The 19,972-nt window shown below is 43.8% G+C and overlaps 1 protein-coding gene and 1 long non-coding RNA gene across 7 annotated transcripts in view; one reads left to right on the forward strand and one right to left on the reverse strand.

The window, feature by feature from the left end:
- The window catches only part of LOC124037969 (potassium voltage-gated channel subfamily C member 1-like), a 147,059-nt gene that overhangs the window by 69,023 nt on the left and 58,064 nt on the right, over positions 1–19,972 (forward strand). For 4 of the 5 annotated variants that reach the window (XM_046353286.1, XM_046353288.1, XM_046353287.1 and 1 more), the window contains exon 2: positions 314–1,274. In XM_046353286.1, the coding sequence (XP_046209242.1) occupies positions 314–1,274 (961 nt within the window). Of the gene's footprint in view, positions 1–313; positions 1,275–2,960; positions 4,396–19,972 lie in introns of those variants that run through there. The other variant, XM_046353289.1, reaches the window with a different exon arrangement.
- LOC124037971 lies at positions 14,977–19,925 on the reverse strand. 2 transcript variants are annotated; one of them, XR_006839284.1, is made up of 4 exons: positions 19,657–19,925; positions 16,000–16,640; positions 15,524–15,595; positions 14,977–15,326 (listed from the first exon to the last, which is right to left on the reverse strand). It is a non-coding gene; the product is annotated as an uncharacterized LOC124037971 (long non-coding RNA). The 2 variants fall into 2 exon arrangements; XR_006839283.1 differs by having other exon boundaries at positions 16,345–16,640; positions 19,657–19,911.

A 19,972-nucleotide genomic window follows, 5' to 3' on the forward strand; every position in this document is an offset into this window, starting at 1 on the left:
TGGTTTGTTCACTTGAACTGTGAGTTCATCAGAGTGCCTGTGTAATCGTTGGCTTTAGACCTAAAACTGTGTAAAACAGATCTATTCATGCAAAGTGGGAACCATTGGTGTTTTTTTGTTGCAGTTTAGGTTAACCTCTGTTGCTGCATGTTTTCTGTGATACAGTTTGTGAATGACATCATCTGTAAATCCATGTGATCCTTTGGGTTAGGCGTCAGTGAGAATTCAATGAGCCCAAGAAACATAATCCTGTAAAAGGCAACTATGTACAAAAAACTTGAACCTAACCATCTTTCTCCCTCTCTCTCTACAGTACTGTGCGTTCCTCTCCCTTCTGTTCATCCTCATCTCCATCACCACCTTCTGCCTGGAGACGCACGAGGCCTTCAACACCATCTACAACAAAACAGAAAACGTGACGGTGGGCAATGTGACAACTCAGGAGATCGTCTACGAGGTGGTGACCGACGGCTGGCTCACCTATGTGGAGGGAACGTGCGTCATCTGGTTCACCATCGAGGTCATGATGCGCGTGATCTTCTGCCCATGCAAGAAGGAGTTCTTCAGTAGCACCCTCAATATCATTGACTTTATTGCCATCATGCCCTTCTACCTGGAGGTGGCGCTGAGCGGTCTGGATTCCAAAGCCGCCAAAGACGTGTTGGGCTTCCTGCGAGTGGTGCGCTTCGTCAGGATCCTGCGTATCTTCAAGTTGACTCGTCACTTCGTGGGTCTGCGGGTGCTGGGCCACACGCTCCGCGCCAGTACCAACGAGTTCCTCCTCCTCATCATCTTCCTCGCCCTCGGGGTGCTCATCTTCGCCACAATGATCTACTATGCCGAGCGCATCGGTGCCGACCCTGACGACCCTACGGCCGCCAAACACACAAACTTCAAGAACATCCCCATTGGCTTCTGGTGGGCCGTGGTCACCATGACCACTCTGGGCTATGGGGACATGTACCCCGAGACGTGGTCGGGGATGCTAGTGGGCGCACTGTGTGCCCTGGCGGGGGTGCTGACCATTGCCATGCCTGTGCCCGTCATCGTCAACAACTTTGGCATGTACTACTCACTGGCCATGGCCAAGCAGAAGCTGCCCAAGAGGAAGGGCAAGCACATCCCTCGGCCCACCATGCCGGGCTCGCCCAACTACTGCAAGCCAGACGCCCTGGCCATGGCCACTGCCGGGCCAGGTATGGTGGGCTCAGGCAGCCTGGGGGGAGGGGACTGCCCTCTGGCCCAGGAGGAGATCATCGAGATCAACAGGACAGGTGAGTAGAGCAGGGGAGGGAGGAGATGGATGGAGGGAGAGAAGGGGAGGAGAGGCATGTGTGTGCGTGCACGCGCCTGTGTGAGTGTTTGTGTGTGTGAATGAAGTATATTTGGAATCTATCTAGAGTGACTGACTGCTGGTGACCTGCAGCATCCCACACTAATATTGCAATATTATGATCAAATTACCCCGATCACTCTCTCTACATGATGTGGTGTCTCGGCTTGTCTCTGAGTCACATAACTAACCCAATGTACCACAACATATACCCCAAGTCTGAATCACTGTACTGAACTTTAGCCAATGATGAACACCCATAAAATACTGGAACAGTCCTAAATAGCACTTTGTCAGATTATGGTTCCCAACCATCACAATCCTCCCTTTCTACCGCATGTGTGGGTATGTGGTGTGTGTGTTTCCATCCCTCTCCAGTCTAGAATTAACCGATTAGAGAGTGTGGGGAGAAATGAAAGTGGATCTGTAACTATGTTAAATAGGGAAGCTGAGGCCGCACGCACGCACACACACACATGCACACACACACAAGCTGATGAGGTCAGATAGACACCGTAGCTCTGTATAGAGCAGGGTGATCCCATAATCTACCCCCCCCCCCAGCCACCCCTCCACCCTCATCCTTCTCTCTCTGCTCTCAACACGTCGGCTTTAACGTTTATAAATATTTGGTTGGGAAGATTGGCCTGTCAAAACGCTGTTTGACAGGGGACAGAAATGTAATTAAACTTGAAGAGTAGAGCGGGTGATGGGTGGAGGGTTGGGATGGGGGTGGATTGGGAGAAGGATTAGTTATGACAAGAGAGAAGTTGAGAAGCATGTAAAATGGAATTCTAGAGGGCCCCTCACTTTACATATGTAGGCTACTCAGAGCCTGATACCTGATCGCACGCGTGCACTCACCCAAGCACACACACACGTGCATGTACACACACACTCGGGATACTGGAATCTGTGTTTGTATTCAATTAAATTATTGAGTACTCAACATTTTCAAATGCAACTATTTAGCAGGTTACATTTAAAAGCGCTGACAACATTTCTGCAAGATGTGAGTATGTCAAGGGCAGTGAATGTTAAAGTTGTGTATCAGAACAACCAGCAGTGGGCCACTGTAGCTAAATAAATATAGGGGAACTGAATTGACAAGTAATACATTACACACACACTTACATACATTTGTACATCATATAGGCCTATTTCCCTCTTGCACTAGCAACCCCCCACACTAGTAATAAATAGTATTTTTTTGTGTGTGTGTGTGTGTTTGTAGGGACATGCCAGTCCCGATCAGCTGGTGAGTTCACACAGCCAAAAGAGCTCCTTCTGTCAACACAGCTTACAGCCCAGGAGGGGAGACAAGTGTAGCTCAGGCTGTAGAGCATGGCTGCTTGCAGCGCTAGGGTTGTGAGTTCAATTTCCACAGGGAACTAGTAGCAAAAAAAGTATTAAAATGTATGCATTCACTACTGTAAGTCGTTCTGGATAAGAGCATCTGCTAAATGACTAAAATGTAAATAGGGATTGGTGTGGAGTAACCAACTAGGCTCTGTTTGAAAGTTGTAGGGCCAGGATCTGGGAAACAGTTTAAGCCTAGAGTAAAAAATGATTTAAATCAAGAATTTCCATTGAACATGCTTTTTAGTCCTGGGATCTTTTATTTCAGGTCGTGAGGCATGGACCAACACATTTCTACAATCAAGATGGCGGCAGGGCAGTTTCGTTAAGCGTGTTGTGTCACGCTGTTTGTTTATTTCAAGTGTTACACGTTTTTATTACTTCGCAAAAACCGTTATAGGCTGTGAAAGTTAAACAACAGGCAAAATCTAAAATCCTACAGGATCAAAGCAATCGAAGTGTTAAAATCGCTAGTAAACCAAGCAGGGACATCTGCTGGTTTCGACATGAGGAGATAAGCCGGTGTGGTGCCCTCCCTGAAAGCCGAGAGAGGATACATCTGTGTTGTGACTGACTGTCTAGACACGTTTGGGCCGACTAGCCTTGGATACTCCTCGACGGTCAGGTTTTTCATCTGTGTTCCAGCAATCTACCAGAGTCTTCTGACTCCTTTCCTGTCTTGCTGTGCTGTGTGCTTAGGGTTGCCAACTGTCCCGTATTAGCTGGGCTGTCCCTTATATTGGGCTAAATTGGTTTGTCCCATACGGGACATCCCTTGTCCCCGTATATACATCCAATCACAGTATAGCCTAAACGCGCCAATTCCTGCAAAGTAATTTCTGTTGTTGTTCAGTCAGTTTGGCATATCAAGGAAATATGGATAAACCTGCAAAAAAAGAAGAGACTGTGCAGCTACAACAAACAACGGGAAGCAAAAGAGATGTGGGATAAGCCCCGTCAGTGGTGACTGGACGAAAGCTTTCTGTACTTTATGCCGTCGGGAATTCTCAATTGGCCATTGGAGGGGAGAATGACCTAACTCAGCATGCATCCACAGAAATGCACAAGAAGGCCATGCTGGCTAAAGGGGCTAGCAATATCAGTGCATTCATCGCGACGTCTACTGCAGAAAATGACAAAGTCGCGGCAAGTGAAGCCTCTTGTATGTGTACCATACGGTTAAACACGGACTCAGCTACAACAGCACCGACTGCCTTGTTAAGCTCAGCGGTGCTTTGTTGCATGACTCAAAATGTTGTGAAGAAGTTGCACTTGGGAAGAACGAAAGCTGAGATGATTACAATGAATGTTTTAGGACCAAAGTCTGTGCGGGATATTTTGGATGATCTGTCCCCGACCGAAGGTGAGCCGGTGTATTTCTCAGTTGCCAGTGATGCCTCCAACAAGGGAAATAGAAAAATGTTTCCAGTGTGTGTGAGATATTTCTCTGTGACTGATGGAATGCAGTGCAAGTTACTTGACTTTCATGAAGACAGTGGTGAAACTGCAAATGGCATCCATCAAGCTCTGATGAGCTGTCTGGAAAAGCATGAACTGGATATTAGACACATCCCAGTCTATGCAGCAGATAATGCCAATGTCAACTTTGGAAAACACTACTCTGTTTACCAGCTATTGAGCAGTGACAACAATCGCATTCTGAAAGCTAATTGCCCAGCTCAAATAGCTCATAATGCCTGCAAGCCCGCCTGCGATCAGCTGTCAGTGGGTATTGAAACAATTGTTTTAAAGATCGACAGCCACTTCTCAGTATCTGCTTCCCGAAGAGAGGAACTGCGAGCATTTTTTGCCTTTGTTGTCATTGAGTGGCGTGAAATTCTGAGACGTGTTTGCACATGATGACTCTCTCTTCATCCAGCTGTCGATCGTCTCCTGCAAAGCTGGCCAGCTCTTACATCATACTTCAGGTCCCCTGGGGAGACAAAGAGTATTTTTGAGTATGAAGAAAAAACGGAAGCTGCTGAGATTTATCTGTGCTTTTTCCACAACGTTGGGGTGTGTTTTTGACCAACTTGTAAAAAAGCTGGAGGAAACAACGCTCTGCATGACAGATGTTTACAAGGAAGTCCAAAAGTTTAAAATGAAGATGCTTCAGCTGAAACAGGACAGCTTTTTTTCTGGATACCAGACCAAGCAGCTGATGGACAAACAATTGTCAGCACAAAGATCCAAGCAGCAACAGGACTTTGAAGTTCTATGACACTGTCATTACATACATTGACAAGTAGTTTAATTTCTCACCATAACATGTAATGGTGAAACTGAAACGGATCGGCCTCTATGAGGAGCTCTCCTTCACTGACCTGGAGCAGGTGGTGGTTGCCCTCAAAATGACAGAGAACGTCAGTATGGACCAACTCTATGAAGAGTTTTGCGCTTGCTGGGAGGAAATACAGAAAGCCAGACAGGATACCACAAAATCCACCAGTGAGAAGTGGGTGGCAGTTTCCCAAAACCTAGGGAAAGCCAACTTGATCAACATGTTCAGGATTGGTCTCATTTGTCCTCAGTGTACCAGGCTCAAATGCCTTTGTAGAGAGGATTTTCTCTCTGATGACCATTTAAATGGTCAGACTCAAGAAACAGATGCAGCACAGAGCTGATCAAAAATGAACTTTAAATATCTGTGAACTGTGACTTGTCATGTGAGGACTTCTCTCTGGCTATGCAAAAGGACAAAGGACTGCTTGAATCAGTCAAGAGCAGCAAAGAATATCCATGGAAAAACTTGGTGAGTGACTCATGCCCCTCTTTTCCTCTTTTGCATTTGAAATGTTTTTACTTTTCTTTTTTTGCTGTAAAGGTCAAAATGGAGATTTCTTTGATCATTTATTTTGAGGTTTATTCACACAAGTTTACATAATGATACAGTTTTAAGTCAAGCTATAGACTAAATGGAATATAACCATGTTTTGCTTTTCCAATTTAATAAGAATATGAATATACACTGTATATTCATTCACACAACACCATACCTACACCGCCGTGGCACCGTGCTCTGGCACGCCACCTTTTGTCCCTTATTTGGTAGTGAGAAAGTTGGCAACCCTATATGTGCTGGAAGCCGAAGGTTGGTATCTGCGCTGTGAGATAACGTCTTGATGCGCTGGGCTTCCTAGCACAGGGTGTCGCGCGGTGAAACTCCGCTTCGCATTCATTTCAATGGAAGGAAAGCGGAGAGGGCGGGGGAAATTTGGGCGGTGCGAAAGTGGCGTGGGAGGTGGTGGAAAAATTATATTTTCCCAAGTTTATGCAAATCACCAGCGGCAACCATTGGGCGATGACCAATCATATCGAGTGGTTCTTATGACGAATTTGACGCTATGCCACCCAAGGCTGGAGACTTTCTTCAGCAAAGATGGCTGACAAAATACTAGGATGTAAGCAAATGTAAGTTATTATAACGTCATAACGAATCATGCAAAAAATGTACAGTTGACAGGAATATGTTAGTTAATGTAGAGACAAACGATTATGCATATTTTTTTAATCATAAAGTTAATTTACGAAAATCGCGATTTAGCAAGCTAGCTGACAAGCTAACATTAGCCAGCTAGCTGGCTAGCTTTATGGGTGTTGTGACATAAGTATGAAATCGTAATACTGGTTTTGCTTTAGGGACTCCTGAAACAACCAGCAACCCAGGCTGTCGTCTTGTGAAACAGTGGATGTAAATAATCTAGCTAGCTAAAGCATTTACTACAAATTGAATGTACAATTTTGTAAGCTTGCCTTGCTGATATTTGCCATGCAATGCAGATAGATGAAATAACGTAGCTAGCTATGTTCTTGCCTATTGTGCAATGGAGGATAACAATGAATGCCTATGAATGTGTAACGTTAACTTCTTGCGTCGAGCCATCCCGGATCCGGGATCGTGACTACAGCCTCAATCATTACCATAACGCAAAACTAATTATTCATGAAAATCACAAATGAAATTAAATCAATATGCTAGCTCTCAAGCTTAGCCTTTTGTTAACAACACTGTCATCTCAGATTTTCAAAATATGCTTCTCAACCATAGCAAAACAAGCATTTTTGTAACAGTATTTTCACAAAAACCAGAAAAGCATTCAAATAAAATCATTTACCTTTGAAGAACTTCAGATGTTTTCAATGAGGAGACTCTTAGTTCGATAGCAAATGTTCAGTTTTTCCTGAAAGATTATTTGTTTAGGACAAATCGCTCCGTTTTCTGCGTCACGTTTAGCTACGAAAAAAACCTGTATCCAGGATTGTGTAAATCTATCCGCAAGCTCATTAGCATAACACAACGTTAACTATTCATGAAAATCGCAAATGAAATGAAATCAATATGCTAGCTCTCAAGCTTAGCCTTTTGTTAACAACACTGTCATCTCAGATTTTCAAAAATATGCTTCTCAACCATAGCAAAACAAGCATTTGTGTAACAGTATTGATAGCTATTGATAGCTAGCGTAGCATTTAGCGTTAGCATTCAGCAGGCAACATTTTCACAAAAAACAGAAAAGCATTCAAGTAAAATCATTTACCTTTGAAGAACTTTGGATGTTTTCAATGAGGAGACTCAGTTCGATAGCAAATGTTCAGTTTTTCCTGAAAGATGATTTGTTTAGGACAAATCACTCCATTTTTTGCGTCACGTTTAGCTACGAAAAAAACCTGTATCCAGGATTGTGTAAATCTATCCGTAAGCTCATTAGCATAACGCAACGTTAACTATTCATGAAAATCGCAAATTAAATGAAATAAATCTTATTTTAAAAAATGAAGTCATTAAAACGCAAACTTTTTTCCAAATTAACTCTATAATATCGACAGAAACATGGCAAACGATGTTTAGAATCAATCCTCAAGGTGTTTTTCACATATCTATCGATGATAAATCCTTCATGGCAGTTGACTTTCTCTTCTGAAGAAATGGAACGCGCATGGACCTAGAGATTACGCAATAATTTCGACACAGGACAACGGGCGGACACCTGGTAAATGTAGTCTCTTATGGTCAATCTTCCAATGATATGCCTACAAATACGTCACAATGCTGCAGACACCTTGGAGAAACGACAGAAAGGGCAGGCTCATTCCTGGTGCATTCACAGCCATATAAGGAGACATTGGAACACAGCGCCTTCAGAATCTGGGGCATTTCCTGTATGAAACTTCATCTTGGTTTCGCCTGTAGCATTAGTTCTGGGGCACTCACAGATAATATCTTTGCAGTTTTGGAAACGTCAGAGTTTTTTTCTTTCCAAAGCTGTCAATTACATGCATAGTCGAGCATCTTTTCGTGACAAAATATCTTGTTTAAAACGGGAACGTTTTTTATCCAAAATTAAAAGAGCGCCCCCTATCTTGAAGAAGTTAACTAACTCACTTTTGTACTGTAGTATCTGGGATCTACATCTGTTTATATTAGTTACTATGCAGTTACTAAGCAGTAACGTATTACGGCAGTGTCACGTTACTACGCCTAATAGGAAATGCACATGCGCACGAGGGTGCCGGGAACTGTAGAGCACGAGGGGTTTTGACTAAACGAAAACTAACTGTACTCCCGTCTCCTGCCTGGTAATTTCTCTATAACACAAATATTACAGTGGCGACGAGGTAATTAAACTACATAAACGGACATTGCTTGAAGGAAAGAATGTTGCGTGAGTAATGAAACTCAAAATAATTATGTAATTCGTCAGCTATTTTTGATTTTCTTTCGCCAGTAGAGAAGGCTAAGCACTGCTATTAGGTACAGTATTCAGGAGCTGCCAAGTAGCAAGACTATTGGAGTCCAGAATAGCGACACTGCCCTCTGGTGGTTAAATGTAAAAAATGTCATTGAACCCATTGAAATTAGGCGATCTCAGTGGAGAAATATTGTCAAGACAAAAAAGGAAGAATGAACGTAACACGGTGTGTACATTATTACAAATGAGTGCAGTGAATGAAGTCATTGCAGAAACTTCTGAAGTGAAGAATTAGATGAAAATTAAGGAATACAAGGAATAAGGAAACTGAACAAATAACTGAAAATGGCAACCATTGGTCGAGTACCAGAGTTTGAGGCTACAAAAGAGGATTTTGATTCCTATTTGGAGCGTTTGGAGCGTTGGCTGGCTGAAAATGAAATCAAAGATGAAAAGAAAGCAGATGTATTTCTCAGTGTTTTGGGTCCAACTGAGTATGGATTGCTGAAATGTCTCATTGAACCAATAAAAGCAGTGGAGTTGAACTATGCAGAACTGACTGAAACTCGTTCAAGGTATTTCAAGCCTAAGCCAATTCTCCTTGCAGAACTTTTCAGATATTACCAAAGTCACCAGAGTCTAGGGGAAACCGTGGCTGACTACATCCTTGCTTTAAAAAGGCTGGCAAATACATGTGAGTTTGCACGATTTCTTGATGATGCTCTCCGAGACAAGTTTGTATGTGGTCTCACAGGTGAAGCATATCACGGAAGGCTCCTGTCAGAGAAGGACCTGACCTTTAAGAACACCTGTGATATAGCACTTGGACTCGAGCTTGCCCACAGGGATACTATTGAGCTATCGGGACATGCAGAACGTCAGAAAGGTGTTCACAAGGTCAGTGATGCACGTGGTGAAAAAGGCTCACAAAAGTCACACTTTTCTCAGTCCTGTCCTCAAGGTTACACAAGAACAAAGCAGCCCACATCTCAAAGGTCTAAGCCAAGTTGCTACAGATGTGGGGGAGATAACCATCAGCACAGTGAATGTCGATTCCAAAATGGAAAGTGCCACAATTGTGGAAAGGTTGGACATTTACAGAGAGTGTGTAAAGCCTCGAAACGCACAGCAAGAACGCACAGTGTCAGTGTCAGACGCAGCACAAGAAGAGGAAGGCACAACTGAAACAGTAGTGGAACTGTTCAGTGTACACAGCTCAACAACAAAAAGATGGAATCTATCTCAGCATAGAGTTAGCGGGAAAACCAGTAAAAATGCAGCTGGACACCGGAGCGTCTGTATCTATGGTTCCAGAAAGACTCTACAAAGAAAAACTGAAAGAGTGCCCTTTTCAGCCCGCGTCCATCCGCCTTTCTTCATACACTGGTGACACTATTCCTGTGTTAGGGCAGATCCAGGTACCAGTCCGGTATGAGGGGAAGGAGTGGACGCTACCGCTTGTCATTGTTGAAGGAGAAAAATCAGCCTTGCTAGGCAGAAACTGGCTACAAAAGATCAAGTTGAACTGGGGAGAAATCTTCATTCTGAGAAATGACAAACCAGTGAGTCAGGCTACACTCACTAACATGCTGGAGACGCACAAATAACTTTTCAAAGATGGCTAGGGTGAAATACAAGACTTCACAGCAAAAGTCAGAGTGCAAGAAGGAACCAAGCCTACCTTTTATATGTAACAGCGTTCGTCTGTTGAATGAAGAAAGTCGGACCGAAATGCAGCGTGTAGGTTACTCAGGACTTTAATGAACAGAATACCAGTACATGAAATAACTGGAATACAAAAAAACAACAGAACGGAACGTAAAACTAATTACAGCCTATCTGGTGACCACTACACAGAGACAGGAACAAACACCCACAAAATACAAAGCGAAAGTCAGGCTGCCTAAATACGGTTCCCAATCAGAGACAACACGAAGCACCTGACTCCAATTGAGAATCGCCTCAGGCAGCCAAGCCTATACAACACCCCTAATTAGCCGCGATCCCAAATACTACAAACCCCAATACGAAAAACAACATATAAACCCATGTCACACCCTGGCCTACCCAAACATATAACAAAAACACAAAATACAATGACCAAGGCGTGACATTATAAACCACGCCCAGTTCCCTATGCTCTTAAGGAAGCAGTAGAGAAGGAACTGGACTGCCTACAGAAGAATAACATAATCACAAAAGTATCGAGGAGCAACTGGGCCGCTCTGATTGTTGTAGTCCCAAAGAAAGACAAGACTGTCAGAATGTGCGGTGACTACAAGGTCACAGTAAATCGCTGCATACTACCAGAGGAATATCCACTACCAAACGCTGTTTGCCACTCTAGCTGGTGGGAAGGTTTTCAGTAAGCTGGACCTGGCATTCGCTTATCAGCAACTGAAGCTGGATCCGGAGTCAGAACAGTATCTGACCATCAATACACACAAGGGGCTATTCAGATTCAATCGCTTGGCCTATGGAATCTCGACAGCTCCAGCGATATTCCAACACACAATGGATCAGATCTTGGACGGTATAGACAATGTTGTGTGCTTCATGGACGACATCTTCGTGTCAGCACCAACCATTGGAGAGCACCTTGTAGTGCTGGACAAAGTGATGTCAAGACTGGAGAAATACGGAGTGAAAATGAAACGCAGCTAGTGTGAGTTCCTCCAGGTCTCAGTGGAGTATCTCAGATACAAGATTGATGCACAAGGCCTGCACCCAACCAACCGCCAGGTGAAGAACACCCTATTGCATTTGCATCACAGACTCTGTCACCAAGTGAGAAAAATTATGCTCAAATTGAGAAGGAAGCCCTGAGGATAATATTTGGAGTGAAGAAGTTTCACAAATATCTCTACGGAAGGAAGTTCCAACTGCTGACAGATCACAAGCCTCTGTTGGCCATCCTTGGACCAAAATCGGCTATACCAACCCTTGCTTCACTTCGAATGCAACGTTGCGCTCTGATATTGTTAGCCTAAGACTACGAGATTGAGTACAGACGATCCAGTGATCATGCAAATGCCGATGTACTATCAAGACTACCATGCAATAGTGACTCCGACAGTGAAGATGATAGAGCAGTCTTGCAGATCTCTCTCATTGACGAACTGCCCATATTTGCTTCAGACAGCAGAGGAAACAAGGAAAGACCCAGTTCTTTCCAAAGTCTTGGACTTAACATTAGGCGGTTGGCCAACCTTCGTAAATGACGATAACCTTCGTCCATTCATCGACAAGAAAGACCAGTTGTCCACTGATCAAGGATGTGTTCTGTGGGGATCAAGGGTGGTGGTACCTCACAAATTCCAGAGGAGACTGCTATCTGACCTGCATGAGGGACATCCAGGGATCACTCGAATGAAAGCATTTGCTCGCAGTTATCTGTGGTGGCCTGGACTGGATCAGGACATTCAACAGCATGTAGGCTACTGCTCACCTTGTGAAGCTGTTCGCAACAAGCCTGCTGCTGCACCTCTTCATCCATGGTCCTGGGCTGCTACACCTTGGGATCTTATCCATGTGGATTACGCCGAGATTGACAAGCAACATTTCCTTGTTGTCGTCGATGTCCATTCCAAGTGGATGGAAGTGTTCCCTACTCAACTGACCACAGCTGAGAAGACCATCAATCTTCTCAGACACCTGTTCGCATCCTTTGGACTAGTCAAGGAGCTCGTATCGGACATTGGCCGTCCGTTCACGTCAAACAATTTTGAAATGTTTCTCAAGAACAACGGAGTAAGGCACATCCTGTCACCATCTTACCATCCAGCATCAAACGGAGCAGCGGAGAGAGCCGTGCAAAGGCCTGGACTTGCACAATTGGTGGCTGACTAAATACTTTTTTGCCCCACTGTATGTACTACAATTATACACTTCAACAGTGTTTACCAATCTTGGTCCTAGAACATCAATGGTTACACATTGTGACTAATAGACTAGAAACAGGATTTAACTAGTTAAAAGCTGATTTGTAATTAATATATACAGAAAAATAACTGAAAAAACAGTACACTACACTTCCTATGCATCATGTAAATACTCTAAAACCGATTTGTCGTGTCTTTACTATGGATTAAATTATATAACATGCTATTTTATAAAATAATTCTCTATAATTAATATTACCTGATTAAACTACTCATGTAAATGTAATTAACTAGGAAGTCGTGGCACCTCAGAAGAATGTTTATAGAGCTGTTGTCTTCAGAATAAACTCTAAAAGACCTGGTAATCTTTTATATCAATAGCAGTCAATTATTAATCGTCACCTTATTCAGTCTCATCTGAACGTCGTAAAAATCTTGGTTATCTTCACGAACATGGCTAACAAGTTGAATCAGCAATACAAAATGTGGTTTAGTAATTTATTTACTAAATACCCAAATAGTCACACAGAATTACATATACACAGGATGGATCATACATTGATTACTAATTATGTCATAAAAGAAAACGTCACTAGCGGATGAAACCGATATGACGGCTGAATGAAAGAGCGGGAAGACTGAGGAACGAAAGGATTGGGTCTCTATCGGACCTTATGAAGCTATGGTATTGTAAATACAGAAACCTATGCATTCTAAATAACTGCCCATTCGGAAAAGGAGAATGCAAAAAATATATTTATCCCTGAGCTGTGCTTCGATAGATTGGTCGAAGATGGTCAGGTTAAGCAGATGCTAAACTACAGGACTGTTTTACTATCACAGACTGGAACATGTTCTGGGATTCTTACGATGGCATTGAGGAGTACACCACATCAGTCACGGCTTTATCAATAAGTGCATCGAGGACGTCGTCCCCACAGTGACTGTACGTACATACCCCAACCAGAAGCCATGGACTACAGGCAACATTCGCACTGAGCTAAAGGGTAGAGCTGCTGCTTTCAAGGTGTGGGACTCTAACCCGGAAGCATATAAGATATCCTGCTATGCCTTCCGACGAACCATCAAACAGGCAAAGGGCTAAGATTGAATCGTACTACACAGCTCCGACTCTCGTCTTATGTGGCAGGGCTTGTAAACTATTACAGACTACAAAGGGAAGCACAGCTGCGAGCTGCCCAGTGACACAAGCCTACCAGACGAGCTAAATCACTTCTATGCTCACTTCGAGGCAAGCAACACTGAGGCATGCATGAGAGCATCAGCTGTTCCGGATGACTGTGTGATCACGCTCGCCGTAGCCAACGTAGGTAAGACCTTTAAACAAGTCAACATTCACAAGGCTGTGGGGCCAGACAGATTACCAGGACGTGTACTCCGTGCATGTGCTGACCAACTGGCAGGTGTCTTCACTGACATTTTCAACATGTCCCTGATTGAGTCTGTAATACCAACATGTTTCAAGCAGACCACCATAGTCCTTGTGCCCAAGAACACAAAGGCAACGTGCCTAAATGACTACTGACCCGTAGCACTCCCGTCCGTAGGCATGAAGTGTTTTGAAAGGCTGGTAATTGCTCACATCAACAACATTATTCCAGAAACTGCAATATCGAGAGCATCCTGACTGGTTGCATCACTGCCTGGTACGGCAACTGCTCGGCCTCCGACTGCAAGGCACTACAGAGGGTAGTGCATACGGCCCAGTACATCACTGGGGCTAAGCTGCCTGCCATCCAGGACCTCTACACCAGGCGGTGTCAGAGGAAGGCCCTAAAAATTTGTCAAAGACACCAGCCAACCCAGTCATGGACTGTTCTCTCTACTACCGCATGGCAAGCGGTACCGGAACACCAAGTCTAGGACAAAAAGGCTTCTCAACAGTTTTTACCCCCAAGCCATAAGACGCCTGAACAGGTAATCAAAAGGCTACCTGGACTATTTGCATTGTGTGCCCACCCCAACCCCTCTTTTACTCTGCTGCTACTCTCTGTTTATCATATATGCATAGTCACTTTTAACTGTACATTCATGTACATACTGCCTCAATTGGCCCGACCAACTAGTGCCCCCGCCTGAATTGGCCCCGACCAACTAGTGCCACCCGCCAACCCCTCTTTTACACTACTGCTACTCTTTTTTTAATCATATGCATAGTCACTTTAGCCATATCTACATGAACATACTACCTCAATCAGCCCAACTAACCGGTGCCTGTATATAGCCTCGCTACTATTATTGCCTGGCTACTATATATAGCCTCACTACTATTATTTTTCATTTTCTACTGTTTTTATTTCTTTACTTACCTATTATTCACCTAATACCTTTTTAGCATTTCACTGTAAGGTCTACACCTGTTGTATTCGACGCACATGACAAATAAACTTTGATTTGATTTAAACTGACATCATATTCTTTAAGTACCAATGGATACTTTCAACTGGTTGGATTACAGAAATATTGTTCCGTTCCCAACCTTTTGATGTCACCATACTCTCTCTATTTTAACAAAGGGCTTTCCAAGAGTTCATTCTGTAGAGTAGAGAGAAAAGGGGGAAAGGTATTTATGGGGGTCATAAACGTCATGACAGGTTTATCTCAATATCTAATATCTAAGCCGTCATTGTAAATACCAATTTGTTCTTAACTGACATTCATTCATTCATTTCAACCAGTAGAGAATGTGAAATACTTTATTGAAAGAAGTTTATTATCCAAGTGTTATAAATACATACATTATAAATATTATAATTGTAATATTATAAATACAAGTGAAATCTGTACTTCAACGCACATCTGTTGTGCATTATAAAAACAGAGGAAGAAAGAGGAGGCTGCGAGAGGTGTAAAAGACAAAGGGAAAGAGGTAAGAACATAGGAGCAGAGAAGGCAGCATATGATTAATGAATCAGTGCTACCCAAATATTCTCTCAGTTCATCACAATTATATAAGTGTCTCGAGTCGGCCCGAAGGTTATCTTAAGAGCGGGTGAGGTGGCAATGATGGGACTGGGGGTTGGCATCCTCTCATCCAAACATCTGCAGACGAGAGAGAGAGAGAGAGAGCATGTGTTTTCATTTTTTATCCTAACATTGTTAGTCATAATCATCAGGAGGTGACATGCAAAACTGACCTTGGCTCATTAACTCTGGGACTACTGCATCTCTATCTGTATTTCAAGGTAAAGCTTCTCTTTAATAATACTTCCTGTTGTCCTGACCAAGTGACCTCTCACCTCTGATCATGCTGTGCCCTCTATGTAGCCAGTTCAGTTGCGGGAGGGGTTCACCGACACAGCTGATATAACCTAGAGGATTTAGGGAGAAGAGGAGAGAGGGATGAAGTGAAGGAGAGGTACTGTTATTGAGAAAACAAGGTAGCTAAAGAGACAATGTTCAACAGGGTAGCCTAGTGGTTAGAGCATTGGACTAGTAACCGGAAGGTTGTGAGTTCAAACCCCCGAGCTGACAAGGTACAAATCTGTCGTTCTGCCCCTGAACAGGCAGTTAACCCACTGTTCCCAGGCCGTCATTGAAAATAAGAATGTGTTCTTAACTGACTTGCCTGGTTAAATAAAGGTAAAATAAAAATAAAATAAAAAACCTTGTGTCCACACCACACAAAGTGGCTGCAGAGTACTTTATGCTGAAGAACATGAACGGACACACGAGGACAAACAATATAGTGTAGTTTATAAAAATAATGTCTTACTATTCTCCATTGTTGGCCCTCTTGCCAATTATTTGAAGGTGGAAGGATCCACAGTTATATACCTGAGTCTGCTTACTGCACAACACAATCCATCAATCAGATTGATACATGAGTGTATAGGTATGAGTTATAGGGTGTCTAATTGTCCTACATTTTTTCAATATGGGTGATTTAAAATAGCCTGTTTTGTTTTTGTACAGACATTACACCCTTACCTAAACAGCACCCTCAACTGCAGTTGACAGAGCTAAGCAAATGGAAGAATACTTTTATTGCAATGTGAATGGCTCTTAAAAGAGCCTTTGGTTATGCATAGTGTAGTCTGGTGTTGCCAGGGAACAGCACCCTCTTCGAAGAAGTAGGTGAAGATCTCAAGGCACACAGATGGCCTTTCTTGCTGCGTTGTTGGACCCCATCCTTGAAACATCCTGCAGAGCAGCAGACTTCTTCTCTGGCACACGGCGGCGAGCTGCAAATCCCCTCCTGGTCCATCCTCATGAAGTTATGCAGAACACAGGTAGCCTTCACACACCTGAATTCCTCCAGGAGGCAGTCCCAGATGGCCCTGGTCACACAACCTTGCAGTGCCCTACAAATTAACTGTAGGCAATCGTTTAGAGGAATCTCCAGTTACAAGCTACCTGTAGGAATATGGAAGACAATGTAATTATTAGACTTTTACATTACCAGGTCATTGGGGATTACTAAATTATAATATCCCTGATAACATTGGATTTAATACAAACAGTGGACTGAATACAAACAGTGTAGCTATTCCCTCCGCAAGGCAATCAAACAAGCTAAGCGTTAGTATAGAGACAAAGTAGAGTCGCAATTCAACGGCTCAGACACAAGAGGTATGTGGCAGGGTCTACAGTCTATCATGGATTACAAAAAGAAAACCAGCCCCGTCGCAGGATGTCTTGCTCCCAGACAGACTAAATAACTTTTTTGCCCGCTTTGAGGACAATACAGTGCCACTGACACGGCCCGCAACCAAAACCTGCGGACTCTCCTTCACTGCAGCTGACGTGAGTAAAACATTTAAACGTGTTAACCCTCGCGAGGCTGCAGGCCCAGACGGCATTGCCAGCCACGTCCTCAGAGCATGCGCAGACCAGCTGGCTGGTGTGTTTACGGACATATTAAATCAATCCTTATCCCAGTCTGCTGTTCCCACATGCTTCAAGAGGGCCACCATTGTCCCTGTTCCCAAGAAAGCTAAGGTAACTGAGCTAAACGACTACCGCCCTGTAGCACTCACTTCCGTCATCATGAAGTGCTTTGAGAGACTAGTCTGGTCCTTCTGTAGCTCAGTTGGTAGAGCATGGCGCTTGTAACGCCAGGGTAGTGGGTTCGATCCCCGGGACCACCCATACGTAGAATGTATGCACAAATGACTGTAAGTCGCTTTGGATAAAAGCGTCTGCTAAATGGCATATATTATTATTATATTAGTCAAGGACCATATCACCTCCACCCTACCTGACACCCTAGACCCACTCCAATTTGATTTACCGCCCAAATAGGTCCACAGACGACGCAATTGCAACCACACTGCCCTAACCCATCTGGACAAGAGGAATACCTATGTGAGAATGCTGTTCATCGACTACAGCTCAGCATTTAACACCATAGTACCCTCCAAACTCGTCATCAAGCTCGAGACCCTAGGTCTCGACCCCGCCCTGTGCAACTGGGTACTAGATTTTCTGATCGGCCGCCCCCAGGTGGTGAGGGTAGGTAACATCACCCCGCTGATCCTCAACACTGGGGCCCACAAGGGTGCGTTCTGAGCCCTCTCCTGTACTCCCTGTTCACCCACGACTGCATGGCCATGCACGCCTCCAACTCAATCATAAAGTTTGCGGACGACCCTACAGCGATAGGCTTGATTACCAACAACGACGAGACGGCCTACAGGGAGGAGGTGAGGGCCCTCAGAGTGTGGTGCCAGGAAAATAACCTCACACTCAACGTCAACAAAGGAGATGATTATGGACTTCAGGAAACAGCAGAGGGAGCACCCCCCTATCCACATCGACGGGACAGTAGTGGAGAGGGTAGTAAGTTTTAAGTTCTGCGGCGTTCACATCACGGACAAACTGAATTGGTCCACCCACACAGACAGCGTCGTGAAGAAGGCGCAGCAGCGCCTCTTCAACCTCAGGAGGCTGAAGAAATTTAGCTTGTCACCAAAAGCACTCACAAACTTCTACAGATACACAATCGAGAGCATCCTGTCGGGCTGTATCACCGCCTGGTACTGCTCCGCCCACAAGCGTAAGGCTCTCCATCACCGGGGGCAAACTACCTGCCCTCCAGGACACCTACACCACCCGATGTCACAGGAAGGCATAAAGATCATCAAGGACAACAACCACCCGAGCCACTGCCTGTTCACCCCGCTATCTTCCAGAAGGCGAGGTCAGTACAGGTACATCAAAGCAGGGACCGAGAGACTGAAAAACAGCTACTATCTCAAGGCCATCAGACTGTTAAACAGCCACCACTAACATTGAGTGGCTGCTGCCAACACACTGACTCACTTCAGCCACTTTAATGATGGAAATTGATGTAAAAATATATCACTAGCGACTTTAAAATATGCTACTTAATATAATGTTTTACATACCCTACATTACTCATCTCATATGTATATACTGTACTCTATATCATCTACTGCATCTTTATGTAATACATCTATCACTAGCCACTTTAAACTATGCCACTTTGTTTACATACCCTACATTACTCGTCTCATATGTATATACTGTACTCGATACCATCTACTGCATCTTGCCTATGCAGTTCTGTACCATCACTCATTCATATATCTTTATGTACATATTCTTTATCCCTTTACACTTGTGTGTATAAGGTAGTAGTTTTGGAAATGTTAGGTTAGATTACTCGTTGGTTACTACTGCATTGTCGGAACTAGAAGCGCAAGCATTTCGCTACACTCGCATTAACATCTGCTAACCACGTGAATGTGACAAATAACATTTGATTTGATAGATACCTGGGCACACATATTTGCATGTGACAATAACAGGATCATATCAAGGATAGCATCACAAATGAACACAAATACCACTTGAAGCTTGATGATGAGTTGCTCATTTGACTCAACTGTGCAGTGCTGAGGCAACAACAAAAGAGAACCACTGCTCTTCATATGTCGACAGGCTTTCTTAGCTCTCGTTATCCGAGGACAGAAAACCTCACAAACAGACTTCATTATAGTCAAATTACACCGTGCTGAATATTATGTTATATTATCTCCGTTCTCACTTCTAGGGACAAGAACTACACAAAAGTACCTGCCCTATCCAGAATAGCCTACTCACTTTGACAGTTGGGGCTGCTGTCCTTTCACCCTCCTCCAAGGCTGTTAGCTAGCTACCTACAAATGCATTTGAAGGTTTTACAGTGACAAATCCATCACGATAGCTAGCTAATATGAAGTTAGGTAACGTTAGCTGGTGATATTTAATTCACTTGGCCTGCAATCTATACAGTATATGAAGTTGGCTAGCTAGCCAACTAGCTCATTTAGCAGCTCATTTGAGTTAGCCTGCACAGTAACGTTAGCTAGTTAGCAAATAATACATCATTGTTGTTTTTTTACATTATCGAAATGTATTTACTTACTTGAATAGGTTCTCCCATACATGTGGACAATTGGAAACAGGGCAGCAAAGTTTATTTGTCACCAGAGCGTTTTAGAGGATATTACTATCTACCCATTTAATAACCAGACCTTCATACAAACTTGCTATGCTGAATTCTTGACGCACAATCGAGCATGTTGCCATATGCTGCCAGCACGCCCACAAGAAGGTCACAATGGGCGGCCTAAGCAGCATGCTGCAATTTGCCACTATCTAGTGTACATGCACCGCTGACCATACCGCTCGCATGTGCCATCGCACGCAGGCACGCATGTTGATTTTGTCCAACCATACCA

Source organism: Oncorhynchus gorbuscha, linkage group LG06 (genome assembly GCF_021184085.1).
Source record: "Oncorhynchus gorbuscha isolate QuinsamMale2020 ecotype Even-year linkage group LG06, OgorEven_v1.0, whole genome shotgun sequence".
Lineage (NCBI taxonomy): Eukaryota > Metazoa > Chordata > Actinopteri > Salmoniformes > Salmonidae > Oncorhynchus > Oncorhynchus gorbuscha.